At 42.4% G+C, this 23,120-nt stretch overlaps 1 protein-coding gene across 3 annotated transcripts in view; it reads left to right on the top strand.

Moving 5' to 3' along the window:
* Positions 1–23,120, top strand: part of GADL1 (GAD like acidic amino acid decarboxylase 1) — a 241,942-nt gene that overhangs the window by 90,029 nt on the left and 128,793 nt on the right. For 2 of the 3 annotated variants that reach the window (XM_083188646.1, XM_083188647.1), the window contains 2 exons: positions 8,011–8,090; positions 22,081–22,135. In XM_083188646.1, coding sequence (XP_083044772.1) covers positions 8,011–8,090; positions 22,081–22,135 — 135 coding nt within the window. The remainder of the gene's footprint in view (positions 1–8,010; positions 8,091–22,080; positions 22,136–23,120) is intronic. The other variant, XM_083188648.1, reaches the window with a different exon arrangement.

Below are 23,120 nucleotides of genomic sequence, written 5' to 3'. Positions count from 1 at the left end.
AAATACTGCACACAGGCCTCCTCCTCTCTTGATGCGCCCCTGACTACCAGCTGCGATATGTACTGATAATACATCTTTGGTAATTATAAATACACACACACTGGGATCAGTTTACCTACAACTGAATAACTGACAATTACTTGACTGACACAGTTATACCGGCAGGGTGTAAATACCTATGGCCAATATCCCAACACATACATAATGCCGACTGTTTAAATGCCTGCAGTCAATATATTGACATGATCATAATGCCAAACATGTTAAAATACCGACACTATTGTAATGTCAACATAGACACCGTATTAGTGTACCACATCTCCTCGCCCTGCTTCTGATGGGGCAGATGTATTAAGCTTTAACAAGAGATAAATCCAAGGGTGATAAGGAGAGATAAATATCCAGCCAATCACCTTCTAACTGCCACGTTACAGGCTGTGTTTGAAAAAAGTCAGTAAGGAGCTGATTGGCTGGAAGTTTATCTCTCCTTATTACCCTTGCATTTATCTCTTGTTAAGGCTTAATACATCTGCCCCATAGTGCCTTACTATGCTCAGCCCACTAGTTGTAAAAAAATCATGAAAAACTTTATTCGGTATTATTTGTATCATTATTTTGGCGGCATTGTGGTTGCGTTGCTGTTTTCTTCCTGATGGTGTTTTACTTGTTGGTATTTTCATGTTGCCGGTGTTTCGATTGTCGGCGTTGTGTATATGTCGGTAAATTGGAGGTCATTCTGGTTCACCAGCAAAGCTGTAAAATTCGCAGCTTTGTGGGTCATCTAAACGCAGAAAACTTTCGATGGTCGCCGACCATTGAATGATTCCTCTAGCGCTCGCAGATCTAAAACACTCCCTGGTGTCTTAGATCTGTAGTGCCCCTGTATGGGAAGAGGGCGGGCAGCTGACATCTGCTGATGCCAGCTGCCCACCATTGACATCTGCGTCACCAGTAAATTTCCATGGAAACACCCAGCGGTTTCATGGGAACGCCCATGAAATGCTTGGCGCGACTGCAGTGTGCAGCCACACGCTCCCCCCACCCGCATTGCTAGGTGCGAACGGGCCGTCAAATAATCAATTCACCACGCCCGCTCGCACAAAGCAGCTGCACGTGTGCATAAATGCTTATGTCCATGCGCAGTTGCAAACCATCCTCCCCTGTGTGAACGTGCTGGAGAGCCATCAAATCAGAATGACGGCCAATGTCCATCTGAATTTGGTTGTAGGGATTTGTGATGATTTTGTCAATCAGTATTCCATCTGACGGCAACTTACCTACATACCCATATGCCCTTTGACAATCCCACTTACAAGGGTAGGCACTTTCCAACAATATCAACAAATTGTGAATGTATTCCTCATGTCCCTTTAAGAGCATTGGCTGAGATACAGGCAGCATATGTATACTTTCCCATCTACCGAAATACAAAGGGACCCCAAGAGAATTGCATGGATAACTTTGAAAACAGAACACTAATGCCCCACACCTGTCTGTCAGTATCTGTATAGAACAATACATAATTTGAGTATTTCATTTATTTTAACATTTTACGGAATGTCACTGTTAAATTCTGACTCCTAAATCAATGATTCTTGAAGCTCCCACTACCGTTATACAGTACATATAAGTTACAGCTCCTCTGCCTACCACAGCAGCACAAAATATTACCTGTATCTCTAGTGAAATAATTGAATCCATCTCTGTCTGTACCTGCTCTGATTTACTCTGAGTCACAAACAAAAATCTGAGAACATAGCAGAAGTACAGTAGCTACAGGCAACCGGGTGACATTCTCCAATTGCCAATACTGTGTGCAAAAAAAATGTATCATTAAACTGGAATTAAATTAGGTAATTTTCATTTCTTGACATATAATTCCAGTGAAGACTTGCAAAAAAAAAAAAAAAACAGATTGAATATAGTATATTCATTACACATTGAGCTGAATAAATGGAAGTCCACATTTGTGCTGTACATGGAGTTATTTGGGAGATGAGATTACTGCTCTCAAACTTTACAGAGTCTGCAAAGCAAATATGAAGCTAGAAAATCAGCTGAATACATCGTCTCTGATAAAGGGCATGCTATTAATATGAATACACTTGAATTTTCCTGCAGTCCCTTCTTTTCGCCTCCCCCATTATCCAACCATAATAGAAGTGATTCTGGGTACTTATGAGTTATCTGGGCGCCCGATTTTTTGATTGTATGCCTTAAGTTAAGGCATACAATCAGATGCGATGCGATGCGATATCGCATCGCATCGCATCGCATGCGACCATCGGATGCGATGACCCGATTTTTCCATAGGAATCAATGTTAAAATTGACAGAGTCCATTTTAACATGGAATTCAATGGGAAAAAGGGGTCCTCTTCATACCCCTACTATCCAAGTGGGCATGGAGTTGGATATAAACCTGTGGCGAGCGTAGCGAGCCACCGAGCCCGAAGCGTGGCGAGCGAAGCGAGCCCCGCGAGGGGACGGTATTCTATGTCCCCTCGCGGGGCTCGCTACGCTCGCCACGCTTCGGGCTCGGTGGCTCGCTACGCTCGCCACAGGTTTATATCCAACTCCATGCCCACTTGGATAGTAGGGGTATGAAAAGGACCCCTTTTTCCCATTGAATTCCATGTTAAAATGGACTCAGTCCATTTTAACATTGATTCCTATGGAAAAATCGGGTCATCGCATCGCATTGCATCGCATCGCATCCGATGGTCGCATGCGATGCGATGCGATGTGCCCGATCCGACCCGATTTAGAAATCGGGCGCCCGGATAACTCATAAGTACCTGATTCTGTTATATAAAGAATGCTTTGGATAGGGGGTTGGCTCAGAGGCAATGTACTGTATAGCAGATTTCAATATACTAATGAATCGGAATCAGATATGTGTAAATTAATTGTTTGATAACTGGCTTAAAGTAAATCATAAGAACACGGTGAGTGAACAGTCCCCTAAAAGTAATTAGTAATTCAGAACCCTTGCCATGTGTCCAGGGTTAGGTCTAAATTGAAGTGGGCTAAGGGACCTCCTGACGTCACAGGGGAGGAGAGGTTGGAAGAATGGTCCCAAATGGACCCTCGCGGGCTCGCTTCGCTTACCACGCTTCGGACACGGTGGCTCGCTCCACTTCGCTCGCCACCTGGTTACTAAAGGCAACCAGTGGTGGTGTGGATAGCTGGGGTGATGAGAAATGAGGAGGTAGAGAAATGCAGAGGAGTATTAATGAGGATGAGTCCTATTATGCTGTAACTTGTATAAGGCGCTTTAACGTGTGTACTGTGAGACATAACATGTATAAGCAGCACAACTATGTGGTATCATGTGTATATGGGGTACTACTGTGCAGTGTAATTTGAGTAACGGACACTATTGTACAATGTAATGTGAATATTGTACACCAATTTTTACTTGTATGATATAAAATAAAAGTCCAAAACAATAGAAAAATATTTAGCTTCAATAAACCTATTACTAGTGTTCAGGGGCATTTTAAGAGAGGAGGAGACCTGTATGCAACCTCTGCCAACTGGGCCCCCTCCTCTCTGTCGTGAGAAGTGCAGTGTGTAGTAGGGTTTGAACACTAGAACACTCAGACCCTACTGCGCATGCGTAAATCTCCGGGACAATGGCAAAAGGCCAAATTTTACTTATGCAAGTATACCTGGCCAATAAAGCCGATTCTGATTCTATTTAGCCTCCGCTGCAGCCAGACTCCGGATGGTAAGTATTTAAAAAAATGGGTTCTGTTTGTGTGATGTGGCTCCCCCTCGATCTCCCCCATATGCACAGCACACATTGCACCAATTATAAATACACCCATGCTAGTGTTACAGTATAATTTTAACAATTACATTTTCTAAGCAAAAATATCGGGAATAGAGGGTATAAAATTAGGACACAGAAAGAGACTGCATGAATTCAAAGGAAACATATTTATTATTAAAGTGGTGTTTCTAAAATGCCAGTGAATGCCACACAGATCCTTTAAATATTTCATACAGCTAACAGCCTGGTCTGTGCAATTCAAAGAGATTTTTTATATTTATGAAACAGACTTTATATAATCATTTCGGAGAAAAGTACAACAAAAAGCTAGGCAAACAATGGCTTTGTAATGAACATTTTATGATCCTGTTCTATGATAAATTTGGAGAGACCGGTTTTCCAGAAAACATATTGGCTTGTCTTGAGAAAATAATTATATATACTCCAGGGAAATACAGTTCAGACAATGTTGTGAATTCGTTTTATTTAAATGTATTTAAATGAGCTCATGAATGAACATATTGAAAAGATACATTTTGTTATAGACTGTATGTAATCTTTATTTCCCTGTACAATACATTATTATGCTTCATTGTGTTAGATGTCAACAAGTGAAAAGTTTCTTTGTGACATTCCGATCATACATATATTTGTAATTAAGCATTATTAATTGGAAGTGGTTGCTTCCCTTCACATCTATTTGTTATTAGTAAATGCACATAATTCATACTTGCCTAACCTCCCGAAATGGCCAGGAGGGTCTCGCAAATCGGGTCCCCCTCCCGGCCTCTCGGGAAGGTGGGCAAGTCTCCTGCTTTGTAACCAAAGCCCCTGCTCCCCCTCTCCCCGCGGTCTAAAACTACGATTTTGCGGGTTCCCGGGGAGGGGTGGGGCTAAAATGATGCAATTCACATCATTTTGCGTCATTTTAGCCCCTCCCCCCATCCACAGACCCGCAAATTGATGCTGCAGCCAGTCATGGGGGCAGGGCTTGGTGACATCAGCTGCACCCTGCCCCAAAACTAAGCCTCTACCCGCCCCCCTTTAACTCTGCTTCGGGCTTCTCCCGGAGAGGAGTTTAAAAAAGTCGGCAAGTATGACATAATTGTGCTTGCCTCTCACAAGTTAGAAGTGATTGATTACATATACAGATAGATCTACATATAGCTAATAGGCATACATAGTTAATTCGAGCTATGTAAAATGCATATTGTAGAGTGAAATAAATAAGTCATACCTAAATTATAAGCAATTTTTAAATTTGTACACAATGTTTTTTTTTTTATTATAATAAAAAAGTATATTATTTCATTTGCATGTTTGTGAATTCATATATTATTTTATAGAATATATGAGTTATTTGAAGTTTTATTTAAACTATGAAATATCAATTTTTTTGTCAACTTTTTCAAAGTCAATTTATTTCACTGCATGTCCACTTTTTGCCTATTTTAGCAAGTGACAAGATACAGTACAGCACATTACAATTTTCATGCTGTGTGTAACAAAATGTATAGCTTATCTTCTTTTTATCTGTCTTTCTCCATCAAAATTTACCTCTGCTAGACATTCAATTACCTAATGCATAGCATCTCTCCGTTCACCTATCCCATTTCCCCTGTCCCAGATACAGTTTTTTTCTCTAAATCCTGTAGATGTGAAGCCATATGTATCTTAGTAAACAAGCCAGGTAACTTATTGTTTAGCTAAAAATTGGCTAATACAGGTTGACCACCGATAAGCCAGCACTCTGTCTTCCAGCACTGTGTCGGATAACCTGTTTTTCCGGATTATGAATGGTATCCCCTTGAGCTGACAGCCCCTCTGGCCCCCCTCCAAACATGTCCCATGCGCCACATTGCACCTTCTCCCCTCCATCCATCTGAAAGACCGTCCCATTGCGTTCCCTATGCTCCTGCTATGTGGCTCCCTGTCTGCAGTGTGGTTCCCCCTGCCCACAGGGTGGCTTCTCCACCTGCACAGTGGCTCCTTACCATAGCCTCTAAACCCTCTCATAGCCTAAATTCCAACAGGACCTGATGTGTTAGGATTAAAAGAGGTTCGGGACCATCAGGTGCTTGAAAATCAGTAGTCTACTAGTATATGGATCCAAATTTGCAGTTGAACAGTCAGCCTCTTGTTTTGTTTGTTTCTCAAATGCTATGTTCTGTATTTACTTGCATATAATATAAGAGATGCTTGTACTATTCAAGCCAGTAATACATTTAACTAAACTGTGTAGTTATATACAGTATACTATATATATATATATATATATATATATATATATATATATATATAGAGAGAGAGAGAGAGAGAGAGAGGTTTTTTAATAACAAATCCAATGAAAATTGTTTTATAGACGACATCCTATAAAAGTTTAGATTCTGTCTTAATTAACCTATATGTTAATGTTGGTACTTGTCTCCTAGCACGGCCACAATCTTGGGCATCGTGTACCTTTAAGTTAAGGTACACGATGCCCACGATGGACCCGATTTCCTTTGAAATCAGGTCCATTTTGCTGGCAAAGGAAAAATCGCGGGCATCGCGTCGGTCGGGACCATTAACATTGGCCCCGACGCGACCGACGCGATTCCCCCGATTTTGCCATGGCTTCAATGTTAAAATAATTTTTAACATTGAAATCGGGAGCATCGCGTCGGTCTTGTGCCATTATAATGGCACAAGATGAGATGGACTTGATTAAGTCCATCTCACATAGTAAAAAAATGTGAAATGGGCCAATATGACCCATTTCACATTATATATGGCCCCGTCATCACCCCACAATTGACGTGAACCCGAAGCGTGGTGAGCTCAGCGAGCCCGCGAGGTGCGGCGGTGCGCGTCCTTCGACCTTTTCATTCCCCTACTATCCACGTCGGCGTGGAGTTGAGAATATAAAGTGTGGCGAGCGCAGCGAGCCACCGAGCCTGAAGCGTGGCGAGCGCATCGAGCCCCGCGAGGGGCCGCGTATACCTGTGAAGTTATACGCGTCCCCTCGCGGGGCTCTCTACGCTCGCCACGCTTCGGGCTCGGTGGCTCGCTGCGCTTGCCACACTTTATATTCTCAACTCCACGCCGACGTGGATAGTAGGGGAATGAAAAGGTCGGAGGATGCGCACCGCCGCCCCTCGCGGGCTCGCTGCGCTTGCCACGCTTCGGGTTCACGTCAATCGTGGGGTGGGGTTTACGGTGTTAAATTTGGGGGTCTAGGGAATATTTTACATTGAATCCAATGTAAAATCGGGTCCCAGGGACCCTATTCACATTTGCGTCGGTCGCGTCGGTCGCATCGCATGCGACCAAATCGCATGCGATGTGACCGACGCAATTTTTCAGACACGACCACCCCGATGGAAATCGGGGTGGCCGTGCTAGGAAACAAGTACCTTAATGTTTATTATGCCGCTTTCATTCACGGTTTGGACCCTGCTCCAACCCGGGTCTTGCACATTTTCATTAAACACAAGAGAGAAACCCGATTTTAACCATTCTTACAACCTGGGTCGAATTGCCAGGTTGCTTGACGCGAGTTATCAGCCAATCAGCTCCTGCCTGAGATTTTTCAAACACAGTCTGTGACATGGCAGGTAGGAGCTGATTGGCTGGCTGTTTATCACTCTCTATTTTATCACTTTTGAAGCTTAGAGAATCTGGCCCCCTGTGCTTTCACACTGAACCTCGACCCGGGTCATTACGTTAACAACCCGGCAATATCCCAGGTCCGACATTTGGTGTGAAAGCGGTCTAATTTAATAAAATGCAGCAAATAAAAGTCATTGTAAAATGATGTATTATTATTATCACTGTTATTATTATTATTATTATTATTATTATTATTTATAATATTATTTTATAAAGTGCTGTTATTATAACAGAATCTTAAAAACTAGTTTTCACTTCAAAATACAGCAAGGTCAAATTCCTATCTGACAAGGGCAGACATTTATGTCAAGATTGTAGATATGCTTACATGAACATTTTTAACACAAAGTACCTTGAAGCATTTTGTATTAAAAAAATACTGCATTTTTTCCCAATTTTTGGAAAATGGTGAATTTAATTTAGTAGATATACATTTTTTTCCCACTTTTTTATATTTCTATTCATTGATGAGTCTGCATTTGCCAAATATATTATTTTGCATTAATCATTACTTCATGAGACACATTGATAATGTATTGTTATTTTTTTATGTGTATACAGTCATTATTTTGTTTTCAACAGTGTCACTACTCTATGAAGAAGGCAGCAGCTTTCCTTGGTATTGGCACACACAATGTGTATTTTGTTAAGGCTGATGATCAGTAAGTGGATATGCAATTTAAAACCTTCATTTTTTTTTAATTATACAAAGTGTTTGTAATTTTACAAAGTGTCATTCACATGCTTTATAAGCATATTCTTGACAGATACTTGACTCAAAAAGAATGGGAGTTGGATGGTAGTTTGCATTTTCAATTATCATTGACTCTTATGGATAAATGCATAAAAAAAAAGTTACAATTTAAATTCCTTCTAAAAGTTTACAACATTTATGCACTTTTATACAAATTGGGAAGCGGAATATATTTAATCCTTTGAGTGCCAACATCTCTGTGAGAGATGCACAAAATAGCCACTAAAAATGCCAGTGTCACTCACATTTGTTATATAAATTAAAATAAAAAATGTTGTGTAAAAAAAAAAAGTTTATATATTCTATACAAAGTAAACATCACAGATCTCTAGGATGAATAAACTATTTTATTGACTATTTCAATTGGCACGCAAAGGGTTAAAGCTTAAAACCATATATATTAGCCCATTTTCCCTCTTCCTTCCAAACAGTTAAAAATCTTCCCAAATATTTAGGATAAAGTCCTACTGGAATGTATGTGATGGAGGTCAAAAAGCTGCTAATGAAGTCATTAGAGCACTCCTAAAAATCCTGTCTGTCAAACTGTCAATCACTTTGTCCTTTCTGTTAGAGAAGCAATTCCATAAAAGTCTGAAGCAGAAAAGCAGAACAAAAACAGAATAAACATACTTGGTTAAGTTTGTCACTCCAATTATTTGATGTATATTTATTTATTTACAGTTTCTTATATAGCGCAGCATATTCAATTGTGCTTTACAATTGGAAACAATGATAACACAAACTGGGTAATAACAGACTGACATAGAGGTAGGAGGGCCCTGCTCGCAAACTTACAATCTATAGGGTAAATGATTAAGCTCAGTAAGGAACAGCATTTTTGGTACTTATGTAATATCTGGGCTCCCGTTTTTCTAATGAGACGCGTCCCCTCGCGGGGCTCGCTGCGCTCGCCACGCTTCGGGCACGGTGGCTCGCTGCGCTCGCCACACTATATAAAATCAACTCCATGTGTAGTTGGATAGTAGGGTTATGAAAAAATGGGGTGCATTTAACATGGGAGCCCAGATAATACATAAGTACCGCATTTTTATACAAAGTTCTCATGTCAAATAGAGACTTTTTCTAGCCTTGAAAGTATGATATAGCATTCCTATGTGCTCTTATTTTATACCCTAAAGTAGATTGTTGGAAGAAAACAGTTATACCCCTTTCACACAGAAAACGAAATTACCGGGAGAAACAGTTCCACCCGGTAATTTTGTGAATAACACGAGTCCTTTATCTGTGTGAAAGGGCACACCCATGTTGTATATCCCGTGTCTCCGACCCTGGAAATGACCAGGGTCGAGGACACGGGATTTATGACCCAGGTTGACCCTTTCACACAGAAGAAATACCCGTGTCATTTAGCAAATTCCCGGGTAGAAATTTTCAACCAGGTAATTTGTTCTTCTGTGTGAAGGGGGGTCAGGCTGTTTCCGGCAAAATGACATGGCATTTGAAATGCTGTGTATTTGCCAGGATTTTCAGACTTTTCTGTCTGAAAGGGGTATTACTTAGGGTATGCAATATTTTCTCACCACTATAGCTGACTAAGAAGGACTAAATGTTTTTAATTTTGCCAGTGGTTATAATAGTAAAATTGAAGATAATGAGTTACTTCTATAAAATTAAGTTGGGATAATGCACTATTATGATGGGTACACACCACCCCGATGCAGCTCGTGAGCGCATCATTACAGGAACATACGACCCGCTCACGAGCTGACGGTGCCTAGGACCCGCCTACGACCTGCTCAGAAAATGCACCTGATGTGATCGCGATCCGATCGTGACCCACACCCACTTCAATGGTCGTTCTCAGATCCTACCTGCTGCAGGTAGGATCTCAGAAAAGACCAAACGGCCCATGGGGCCACACATCGGATGGGGATTGCATCAGAACGGCAGTGAAATGGCCCAAAACATGGCGAATTTAAATACAATCGGTCGAGATTATATCGAAATTGGCTCATTTTGGGCCAAATCGTCCTGGTGTGTACCCCACATTAGGCTAATTTCCATAAACTGCAGCACAAGAGCAACTTCTGTGTAATAGAAAGTAATGTCCCAGTGGGCTCCATCTTGCACATTTACTGACATCCCAGCTACTCCCCAATGGCAAATCCGGGAGAATAAAGATTCCTTATTATCACTAATTGTGGCAATAAAGAATCTTTATTTTTGGGTAGTGTCTGCAAATGATATAAAGGTGAAGTACTGTACCAAGGAATAAGATTTTGCCTGACATGTTACAAGCTGTGTTAGATAATTACCAACCAATTTGCTTCTGTAATTTTCAATCACAATTTTAACTCCAAGCTTTGATAAACCCCACCCTAAACATTTTATTGTAATAATTTGTGCATTTCTTTAAAACAACTTTTGCATTACTTTTTGTGTTGTATCAGACACCACAGCAAAGCTGTAGCTTACTATATACACCAGTGGATCCCAAACTGGGGTGCCTCAAAGCACTTGGATTGGACAGGGACGGATTGGGGTCTGAAAGTGGCCCTGGAAATTTTCTGGAAGTGGCCTCATGTGGGCGGCAGCAAATCATTAATGGGTGGAGCCAGCATAACAGTAGGCGGAGCCGCATCCAGCAGCACTGGGACTTATTTTTACTGCAGGGTATGGGGAGAAAGAGGACACTGTGCAGTGTTGCCGCCGCTATACATGGCCTGGCAAGGGCGGATTCAGAACAAAATGACAGGGGCACCATAACATGGATTGGGGGGGGCGGGGGGTTGGGGTTGTGCATGTTCCCAAAACAGTTGACATGCCTCAAAACAAAAGCATAGTCTCAAAGGGAATGACGAGGAGAGTCAGTGGGTAACAGTGAACAGGTGATAGGGTGATGTCTTGGAAAGCCTGAGTGACAGGAGAGAGAGAAAAATGGGGAGATAGTGCCACAGGGGAGAGGTAGATGGTGATGCAGGGGGTGATTGGGAGAGACAGAGGTAGCTAGGGAAGGTGGACAGAGGGACGGGAGAGAGAGTAGGTGGGTGAGAGGTAGGGGAGTGAGTCAGTGAAGCACAGAGAGCAAGGGGAGAGTGAGATAGAGGGGGGTGACCGTGTAAGAGACAGGGGGATAGAGATGGGAAAAGTGATGGGCAGGGAGAGAGGGGACAGGGAGAGTGAGTAAGACAAAGAGAGGGGGCGAGAGTAAGAGACATGAAAATAGTGGGGAGAGAGAGGGAAGACAGAGAATGTAGAGAGTGAGGGGGGGGTGCATGAGATGGGTGAGTAAGTGAGCAGGGGTGAGAGAGAGGTAGCAAGAGAAAGAGAGGGGGTGGGGATAGTAGGGGAGGGGAAAGAGTGAGAAAGGAAAGAGAGAGAGGGAGAGTGTGTGAGAGGGAGAGGATGGTGAGTGACGGGGAAATTGGGGGGAAGAGATACTGGGTGATAGACACCGAAAGAGTGGAAGAGTGAGAGGGAAGGGAGATAGAGAGGGGGAGTGAAAGAGATGGAAGGGGGAGCAAGGGGATGAGAGTGGGGGTGGGGGTGAATGGGGGGAGAGTGAGTGAGTGTGAGAAATAGGTGGGGGACAGAGAGCATTGGTAAAGTGTGCATGGGTGCAGCATCAAGATCCACATTCACTGTCTTACCGGTAAGCAAGGGCATCCTACTTTGTGTCCCCGGTTCCTTGTAAAGATGGGTGTGCTCATGAGCAAGAGGGGTGAACTTGTTGTTAAGGGCTAGACTAACCAATGTCCCATGGAGGTGCAGCAGCTCCTGGTGTGTCATTCAGCGGTGGAACTAGCAGGTTCAAACATATGCTTTGGACCCTCACCAACCGGCGTTCCCACTACCCCCCACTAAAGAAAACAGGACTGTTAGTACGTTATTGCAATAAGTGCCCAGCATTTCTCCACATGCTGCCCAAATGTCTCACTAACATGCTCCCTCCACAGCAGCACGTTCCCCAATATACAGCCTCACTGCACTACGTCCCCCATTATATGCTGTATTACATTACATACTACGCCACTGCACTACAGTCCCCTTATACATTGCACTACATTACTACACTACATCCCTCTATACCCTGCACTAAGGGCCTTATTCTGGTTCACTCCTTCTGGCAAATTCCTTCTTAGATGGACAAAACCATGTGCACTGCAGGGGGGCAGATGTAACACGTGCAGAGAGAATTAGATATGGGTGAGTTATTTTGTTTCTGTGCAGGGTAAATACTGACTGGTTTATTTTTACACTGCAATATAGATCTCACTTTGAAGTAAAACCCCACCCAAATCGAATTCTCTCTGCACATGTTACATCTGCCTCACCTGCAGTGCACATGGTGGGCGTGCCCAACAAAATGCTGGGAGTGTCCAGGAAAATTCAGGAAAGCTTATGCCTGCTAGCGGTGGGCGAATGACGTCGTTGCCCGACAAGAAGCGGCTATTTTGCTCACAGCCGCTGAGTAAGTCCTGGGCTACATGGCGGCTGCGATGACCAGGGACCAGAGGAAAAAATCATCCAAAGGAGAGTGAAAAATCAAATGATTTTTCCTCTAGACGGCCACATGCGTATGGATGTGTACCTGTACACATCCATTCACAGCCCATGCAAACAGATTCGTAAGGTGGGCTTTCATGGGACAGGGGGCGGCAGTTACCTGCTCACATGGCGCCAAATACTCCAGCGAGCAGGACTGACTCTCTCTAATCTCTCCACTGGTCATGCCCAAAGCACCATTCTGCCTGGTGGGGGTTCCACAGACTTCAGTGGGGTAGGGGCTTAAGAGGGGAAGGATTGGGGCTGTTAGAGGGGAAGACAGGGATGGGTCTAGTCCTTGGAATGGGAGGAGTCAAGCACATTAGGTGGGAAGGTGAGCTGCATTGTGGCAGAGTGAATGAAGACGGCAGGCTATTGTGCATAGTTATGCAGCATAGGGCTTATACACACGGCATAGGGAGAACTCATTAGCACAGTACAGTACAGTGTATGAAGGCAGAAAGCATACACAGTACAGGATGTCACTGACTGGTGTTAGCTGTATGGTACTGGCCGCAGGTGCATCATGTACCTGAAGTCTAGGTGCAGGGTGTCCAGCTTGGAGTCGGGGAGCACCCAGGGCAAGCTGGAATGCCTTGCTCACCATCCGCATTCAGGCTCTCCCGGGCACCCTGTCCTCCTTCCTCTGGTGCTGCTTGCTGTGCCTGCTCTTCTTGGAGGAGCAGGGCGCCTGCTTTCTGTCACCGCTGCTGGCTGTGGCTGCCCTGCTTCCTCCTGCAGCCCAACACAGCCAGAGCCAGCCCTAGCCAATTTCATGCCCTAGGCAAAATTTTGCCTGGTGCCCCCTAGCACTGCCGCTAGTTCCACCTCTGACCCAGCATCCATCACCCAGCAAGGCACTCATAACCCAGCAGCACAGATCCCAGCAGCAGCCAGCAACACTCACCATCCACTGGCGTATCTACATATAATACCTGTAGGTGCAAGGTGTGCAGTGCACATGGGCCCCTGGGTCCAGGGGGCCCCACTCACACTGTACACCCTGCACCTATTTCATTCTACTCACCTCTCCCCCGGTCCAGCATCACAGCTGTAAAGATCACTGGGAATATGTCCGCTGTGGACGCTTTGTGGTGATTCATGCATGTGCAATAGAGGTGTCCTCAAGCAGTGTGGGCACCATGATCCTGGAGACAGGAATTCCAGGAGAATGAAATATGAATATGGGTCCCTATGTGCTGTTTAATGTAAATAAAGGTCACTACACGCTGTGACCCATATTAATTTTATTATTTATTCCGCAGCGCTTTACAGAGAATATTTGAACATTCACACCAGTCCCTGCCCCAGCGGAGCTTACAATCTATATTCCCTACGACATGTACATACATACAGACATTCTAGGGTTAAGTTTTTTGGATTGTGGGAGGAAACCGGAGTACCCAGTGGAACCCATGCAAGTACTGGGAGAATATACAAACGCCACGCAGTTAGGGCCATGGTGGGAAATGAACCCATGACCTCAGCGCTTTGAGGCAGTAATGCTAACCATTACACCATCCATACTGCCCAATATTCACATTACATAGCACGTAGTGGCCCATACTCGCATTACACAGAGCATAGTGTCCCGCAGTCACATGACACAGCGCATAGTGACCCATAGTCACATTACACAGTGCGTAGTTACCCATACTCACATTACACAGTGCATAGTGCCCCACAGTCACATGACATAGCGCATAGTGTCCTGCACTCACATGACACAGCCTGTAGTGACCCATAGTCACATTACACAGTGCCTAGTTACCCATACTAACATTACACAGTGTGTAGTTACCCATATTCACATTACACAGCGCATGGTGTCCCACAGTCACATGACACAGCGCATAGTATCCCATAATCACATGTCACAGCGCATAGTGACCTATAGTCACATTACACAGCGCGTACTGACATATAGTCACATTACACAGCGCGTAGTGACCCATAGTCACATTACACAGCGCGTAGTGACACATAGTCACATTACACAGCACATAGTGACCCATAGTCACATTACACAGCACGTACTGACCATTAGTCACATTACACAGCGCGTACTGAAATATAGTCACATTACACAGCGCATACTGACATATAGTCACATTACACAGCGCGTAGTGACCCATAGTCACATTACACAGCACATACTGACCCATATTAATATTACACAGCATGTGGTGTCCCATGTTTACATTACATGTTTACATTACACAACGCTTAGTGGGGTGCCAGACAGGGTCCCAACAGTAGGGATCCCGACAGGCATTTACCTGACGTCGGGATCCCGACTGTCAAAACACTGACAGCCGGGTTCCCGATGGCCGGCGGCTATTTTTCCTCGTGGGGGTCCACGACCCCCATAGAGAGAGAATAGAATAGGTGGCGAGCGTAGCGAGCCACCGTGCCCGCAGTGTGGCAAGCGCAGCGAGCCCGCAAGGGTCTTTGTTGCGCTCACCATGCTGTCTGGGTCCGGCCAGTCGGGATCCCGACGTCGGGCTAATGACTGTCGGGATCCCGACTGTTGGACCCCTGTACCACACCCTCTTAGTGACCCATATTTAAACACACACACAGTAAAACACAACCAGTAAACATTACTGACACCCCCAGCAAAGCATTAATGACAACCCCCCCTCAGCAAACATCATGTACTGACAACCCCCCTCCCATGAAACATTATTGACACCCCAGCAAATCATTAATGACAACCCCCCAGCAAACATCATTTACTGAAACCCCCCATAAAACATTACTGACACCCTACCCCCCAGTAAACATTGCTGTCACCCCCAGCAAAGCATTAATGACAACCACCCAGCAAATATAATTTACTGACACCCCACCCCCCAGTAAACATTGCTGTCACCCCCAGCAAAACATTGCTGACAACCCAACCCCCCCCCCCAACAAACATTACTGGTATCCTCACCAGGACTTGCCTGAGCCCCTGTTGCCCGAGTCTGTGCTTCTGTAGTGTGGCTGCTGCTCTGAGTCTGCTGGGCTCCTCCATTGCACACTGTGACTTCCTGTTCAGGAAGCCAGAGGTCAGGTGGCATTGTGTTTACACTGATGGGAGGGAGGAGGGGGAACCCGGAGACGCTGCCTGTCTGTAATATCTAGCTGTTAGAATGACAACAGGGCAGCGCGGAGGAGAGGGAAGGGGGAGCCTCCTTACACAGGAGATAACGCTGCCAGCGCTGCTGCTGCTGCCTGTCGTACAGTATGACAGGCTGGAGGCTGCAGCAGCAACACTTCCTCCACAGCCCCGCTTCCTTCTTCCGACATGTCCTGCTTCCTCCTGCCTCCGGCGCCCACCACAGCGCAGCCCCACTTCCTCCTACCGACCTCCGCAGCGTAAAGCAGTCCTGCTTCCTCCTCCCCGGAGCTCTCGCAGCAGGACTTATTATATGGAGAGCGGGTGGAAGGATTTGAGGCCACATCCAACAGCGGGGCACTGTGCAGCGCTGCTGCTGAATGAAACACGGGGGGAGGGATGGCCAGGGAGGAGTCACTTTATCTTTTACTGTTATTCGGCCTCACTGATGTCGGCCTCCCGGGAAACTTCCCGGTAAATATAATGGCCAATCCGCCCCTGGGATTGGATGTCCATGACTAATTAAAATTATTCATGGTCAAACTAACAGAAAAAAAACCAGTACTTGTTTGTGCAAATAATAAAATATATAGAAAAATATATATCAATCCTATCCATCACTACATAATTGGAGCTAAATATGTTGTATAAACACAATTTACTTAATTGTAGATTTTGTTTCTAAATGTCTCCATTGGAAACTTTTGGCCTAGCGGTACCATGAAAAAAATCATGACACTATAGCAGTGGTTCCCAAACTTTTTTGAATCATGGCACCCTTTTGCATCAACATATTTTCAAGGCACCCCTAGGCCAAATGCTTCTTATCGAGAAATTCAGAAAAAAAAAATTTAATTAAGTGCATTGTGTTTATACAGTATGTCACAGTTATCTGGTGAGGGACAGGATTTGCTCCTGTTTGTCCACATATATTATGATTGGCAGCCACCAGCGCTGGTTTTGCCTGGTACATTGACCATAAATAATATGAATTGATCTTGGTCCACCAACCCAAGGCACCCCTCCCTGCAAGTGTCCTGAGGTACCCCAGGGTGCCTAGGCACACAGTTTGGGAACCATTGCACTATAGGGTGCTGTGATTCCTAAAAGTTTGAACTGATATACACACTTTGTTCTGTTATCACACATTCTAAAAACTTATCAGCTAAAGAGGGCTGCAAAGGGGATTTGTGAGTGTCTGTAGAATATCTCCCTGAAATGATTAAAGACAAAACTGACTTGTTCAGCAGCCCCACTCCCCCCCCCCACCCCACCCCCGGCTGGTCTTTCTTTCTTGGTGCCCTCTGACAACTGGAGCCTTGTAGCCAATGCCTTCCGTGTCTCTGGAAGTTACACCCCTGGGTAGCATGTTGCCAACTTTCCATACTTCTCTTGACAATAACATCTAAGCATAACTGCTTATTATATTCTGTAGCAACTGTTTCCAATAGCTGTGAAAATCTGCCATGTAATATGGTTACAATGCATATCTATCATTCAAATGACCTTTAAGGCTTGCACTGACAGCAACTGAGTCATTTTCATTTTCTTGTGCTGGGTGCTGATGAAGACACGTTTATGTGTAAAGCCAATATGGTGTTAGACCACATACAGTCATATGTATGTTGTGCTAAGAATGGACAGGTCTTTGAGTTGACAATAAAAAAATCTTTTTTTTTTTTATTTCTAAAGATTTGTATATTTTTTAGAAGCCAGGCTTAAGGGGATTTGTATTTTACTGGCAGTTCGTATGCAGTTACTCAGATAACAACTTCAACTACATGTCAGAGAAAAATGTACATACTCAACAAAGGTGCTGTATAATCGTAACAATGATTATACTGTTTAGCTCTTGCTGATTACATCCTCTGTCCTCTGGTATTCAATAACCAAGGTTTAACTCAATATATCCCTATATTATTACCACTATTTATCTAAGTATTTATAATAGATACTTTCCTTCTGAGGGGATTAAAAGTATTTCATTGAGATTGTTCCAGTTTTACAACCAAAACTCCAAAATTGACACCTGCAATGTAAAAAAAAAAGCTTGTGCTCATTATATGGGTTGTTAATGAACTTCCATGCTGGAGTTCAACGTTATCTCACTTTATTCCAACTTCAGGAAAAGCCATTTGCTTTTGTAGAAACATCCAGATTATTTCAGGGAAAACCTTTTTGCAATATGTAGGGTTTATAATGAGTCCCATGCACATGCACAGAGTCAACAAAACTGGCCATATATATATATATATATATATATATATATATATATATATATATATATATATATATATATATAGATAGATAGATAGATAGATAGATAGATAGACAGCAACCTCCACCAGCTGCTTTTATGCCATAGTGCACCCAAAGTCAATACATATCCAAATAATGGCACTCAAATAATGGTTCTCAATGGACTTCCTTGTAAGCGATTAAAATCACCAGCAGCCTCTACTACATCCTTACATGTTTGTTTTTTTTTTTTTACCAATCCTCAGGCATAATACACAAGCACAATTACAGTATGTAATGTGCTACTTACCTTTAGTAATGTGTTCAGATTGTCTCTGTGTCACTTGGTGATGAGAATCTTGGACATTAAGAGGAATGAATTTTCCAGAGCATACCTACTTTCTAGGCATGTTCAATTAAATCTCTTTCCTTTTTTATGAAATGTACCCCAGAGAATACATGTCAAAGGACAGTTTAACTAGCAGTTACCTGTTCTCACGCAATGTTCTTTACACACTTTCTCAGTCACTTACTATATGCAAAATTGTGCAAAAGTACAACACATTTGATATTGGAATAATGTACTTATTTGTGGGCAGATTGGCTACGAAATTCTGTCACTTGGGTTCCCAACTGTGATAAGACTAAAGAAATTTATCTGAAAGGGAATGTATGTGTCAACAAGGGAAGAGGATAAAATACAGCCCGAACACTGCCAACGGGATCCTGATGGTCAAAATCCAGAAACATCCCATTACGTATTTTATATCTTACCCCTAATCCCTATCCTAACACACCACTCCTGCAGCCTAACCCTGACATCCCTTTCATGCAGTTTAACCCCAACCCCACCCAGAGCCTAAACCTAACCCACCCTCCTGTAGCCAACCCTAGCCTACCCCACCCAGAGGCATATCCACTTCCATTGTAGACACATACTTTAACTTTCAGTAAATTTTTCTGAGCAAGATAGAAATGTTTTTCAGAAAAAGTTAAAACTTCAATTCAAAGTCTTTTAAGATAATACTTGGGCCCTATATAATTCATTCATTCTGTTTTTCTTTCTCCTGAAATACTGTTGTTTTTCTAAATGAAAAAGTTACAGTACATTTTCCAAGTAAAGTAATACAAACACACCCATATTTACTACATTAAGAAATCTGCCATAGTCCAAATGGAAATTAGAGCACAAATACTGTGAATTTACAGCTGTGACTTGATTTAATATACCCATAAATGAGGGGCTATTAGTGGATGGGATCGATACGTAAATAACCAATAAGAAAGCAGAAGGATAGTTGAATCAAAGTGTTTTAGAAGTGTATCTGAGAATTGTATCTAAAATCATTAGATCACATATGCAGACTGTACAACATTTATACTGTACATTTATACTGTACATATGTACACAAAGTTTTACAGTTACCTGCGCCCTGAGAATGTTTCTATTTGTACAAGGCGTGCTGCGAGTATATCTAGGTTGTTCGACTTGTAAACTGTAAATAAAGAAAAGTTGAAACTGCGCTCTATGCCTCTATTTGTATATGTTGATGGCACTTTGAGTTGTTTAGTATATAAGTGTAATCACATATTATATCTAGATATATTTATTAGGAAAAAGGTAAAAACATCAATAATGTTATTGTGAGTGTTGCAAGTAAATACAGTTTATTTGCTTATTATACAGACTGTAAGAAATACATAGCATATTAATTATGCTTATTATGAAAAGTCTTTGTGAACCATTTTGATCTTTAAATTGTTAAAACACCTGCATCAAGAGATGCATACCACCAACACATATGGGATGATTGAGTGACAAACATGTAAGGGAATAAAGGGCAGAACAGGTTTTCTCCCAAACAACTTCCTCACCAGATACTGTATAAACAACTAAAAAAAAAAAACTAGCAACAAAGGAGAACAAGTTATGGTGGTTTATTCAGACTCTCAAATTGTATTTGAATAAACAAACAATGCCAAAATGTCATGAACAAATGGAATAAAATTCTCATTAATACCCCTTTTCCACTAGCAAGCTGGGTCACACCCGGGATTTTGATTGCAAATGCTTTCCCATTAGAAGCCCAACCCGGCATTGAGCCAGGTGAGTGACGTCATCGAGAGGTGGGGCCGGGGCGGCGCTGGGAGATGAGAGCATTTCCCAGTGTTGCCTTTTTGGTGCATTGAACGGCACTCGGATCATGTCTACTCGAGTTATCCATTTCCACTGCCCCTGGACCCAGAAGTGTCCCGGGTGCAGCCCAGGTAACTACCAGGTTTTGAGATTTTGGGTGAGATTTAATAGGATGAGAGATTCAGAAAGTGAGAGATTTATGAAGAAATCTCCAGGGGTTTTTTAAGCGGCAATCATTTACACTGCAAAATCAAACTGGTTTTGCAGTGTAAATGATTGCCGCTTTAAAAAAACCTGGAGATTTCTTCCCAAATCTCTCACTTTCTGAATCTCTCATCCTATTAAATCTCACCCTTTGTGTCACCACGAGCAACTCTTTTTTTTCAACTTTTTTTTTTTTTAAATCTTGTCTAATTTGTACATTTTGCTATGCTATATAATGATTTCATACAGTCTGTATAATAAGCAAATAAATTGTAATTACATATTAAATAAAGACTTTTGTAGCAAATGAGGCAAATTAAGGCAAAAAAATAAAACCCCTAGACCCCCAAAAAGTGATTCAAGCTTTAGAATTCACAGCGCAGGCTGATTGGCATGAAAAGATGTGTGAAAACTCTGTGAGCGCCTTATGTGGCATCTATTCAGAAGCAGCATTCCTCTCCAGTTCAGGAACTGATAGATCCCCAGCAAGCTATGCTTCTTACTTTAACTGGTTAGTGGTGGGAAGGCATCTTCTGCTCCTCCGACTGGTATTTTGGTGCTGGACTGTGATAGTATTACACTGTACAGTATATGTAATTAATGTTCGTATATATACATACAAGAAGTCCAATAATGGCGCACAGTCCAATTTGGGATAAGGATCCGTCCGTAGATAAATGAATTATCATGTAGTGCAGCTATAACTCCAGAGTGAGGCTCACCAACGCCTCCGAGAGAGAACATGCAGGAAAGAAACCAGAGAAGCGCTCATGTAAGCATAAGGGTAGTTAACACTTTACTGAAATAATAAAGCTCACATACATGTAAGTTTAAAACAGCAAACATGCGGTAGAAGTTAATATTAACCCAGGCGGCAGCAGTCAGGGACCAAACAGTGACGCGGACTTATGCTTTCATGTGTGCTTCTCTGGGTTTTTTCCTGCATATATACATATAAAAGATCAAGTGTGTGTGTGTGTGTGTGTGTGTGTGTGTGTGTGTGTGTGTGTGTGTGTGTGTGTGTGTGTGTAATTTTCAACTATTACATATCCATATTTATATTCTCTAAATTAATAACCATACATATTTTATGAACATCACTCTAGGTGGGCATTCTTTCAAGTGTAACTGTTGAATATTAATGTGATCCTTTACAATCATTAAATGAATCAATAAAATGTTGTTATATATGACTTTTCTATAATTTCTGTTTCTGTATGATCAAATATGGCCAATAAATACATAGAGATATAGGGTGAGATTTAATAGGATGAGAGAATCAGAAAGTGAGAGATTTGGTAAGAAATCTCCAGTTTTTTTAAAGTGGCAATTATTCACACTGCAAAATCAAACTGGTTTTGCAGTGTAAATGATTGCCGCTTTAAAAAAACTGGAGATTTCTTACCAAATTTTTCACTTTCTAAAACTCTCATCCTATTAAATCTCACCCAGAGTATCTACATTATGTTCTATCAGGTTCTTTTGCAATTGAATCTGATTAATTGCTAATTTTTAAAGCATTATAACGTTGTTTTATTTTTTTACCTTTTATTGTATTTTAGCACCTTTTTTAGGTTTAGTAATGTGTTTTTCAAGAAAGATTTTGTATTTATTTATTTTGTACATTCGTTCATTTATGCAGTTTCTCATGTATTACAGGTACTGTACTGTATGTCTGATTTTTAATATCTCTCTCTTTTTTTTATTTAGAGGCAAGATGATACCAGATGAGCTGGAGAAGCAGGTGCAGAAAGCAAAGGAAGAGGTTAGTGGGCCAAATTTTTAAATTCTAAAAGAGCTTTTGTTGACTTGCTTCAATAGTTTATGAAACAGAGTACAATTTCTGCAATATATTTTTAATGTAATGCAGGTTATTCAAATTGTATTTTTTTTTTGTCACTTCTGTTAAAAAAGAAAAGCACAAAAAAAATGCAGAAACGATAAATGACAAGTGGCAACCACTATATAATCCTAAGAATATATTTCACATAATGTAGTGTTCCCTATTTTAATTTGTATTTTGTCTGCATGTTCAGAACACAGAATGCAGGTGGCGAGTTTATTTAGTAAAAAAAATGAATAAGCAATTCCTAGTGAATCAACAATAGAAAATAAATAAAAAGTAATTAATTGTTTAGAATTAAGGCCCTTATTCTGTCTGACTCGCTCGGATGCGAATTCGCATCCTGGCAAGTCCCTCTAAATCCACCTAGGGAATGGTTAGCAGGGGCCACCCATTCGCACGAGGGATGCATTCTTGCTTGCGAACGTATGTTTAACCTGAACATCCATTCGCATGCCAGTCAGAACCTCCCCCATGGTTCGATGGTCGCCGACCATCGCATGATGCTGAAAGCGCACGCATATGTAAGGGTGGTCCAGACCACTCAAACATATGCATGTAGATTTCCAGGGAATTGGGCGGGCAGCTGACATCTGGTTATCTGTCCGCCCCTCGCACAGGCACCATGAACGCATTAGCATGAGTACCCCCAGCTTTTTCATGTGAATGCCCATGAAACACTTGGCGTTCACATATGCTAATGGTCCCTCTTCACCCCACCCCCGCTCGAAAGGTTAGGGGCGTACACCTAACGTATACACATGTGGAGAAATGCTGCTGTGCATGCACATACGCAAAACATTGGTCCCCCTTGCAAATTCGTGCCAGAGCGAGTCAACCAGAATAAGGGCCTAAATGTAACTTATAACTTAATACATTTTAATTAAGCTTGTGAGCAGGGCCCTCC

This window comes from Crinia signifera, chromosome 5, assembly GCF_055691185.1.
Source record: "Crinia signifera chromosome 5, ASM5569118v1, whole genome shotgun sequence".
In the NCBI taxonomy this organism is placed as follows: Eukaryota; Metazoa; Chordata; class Amphibia; order Anura; family Myobatrachidae; genus Crinia; species Crinia signifera.
The sequence above is the reverse complement of the archived record's forward strand: the minus strand, read 5'-3'. Positions and strand labels throughout refer to the sequence as shown.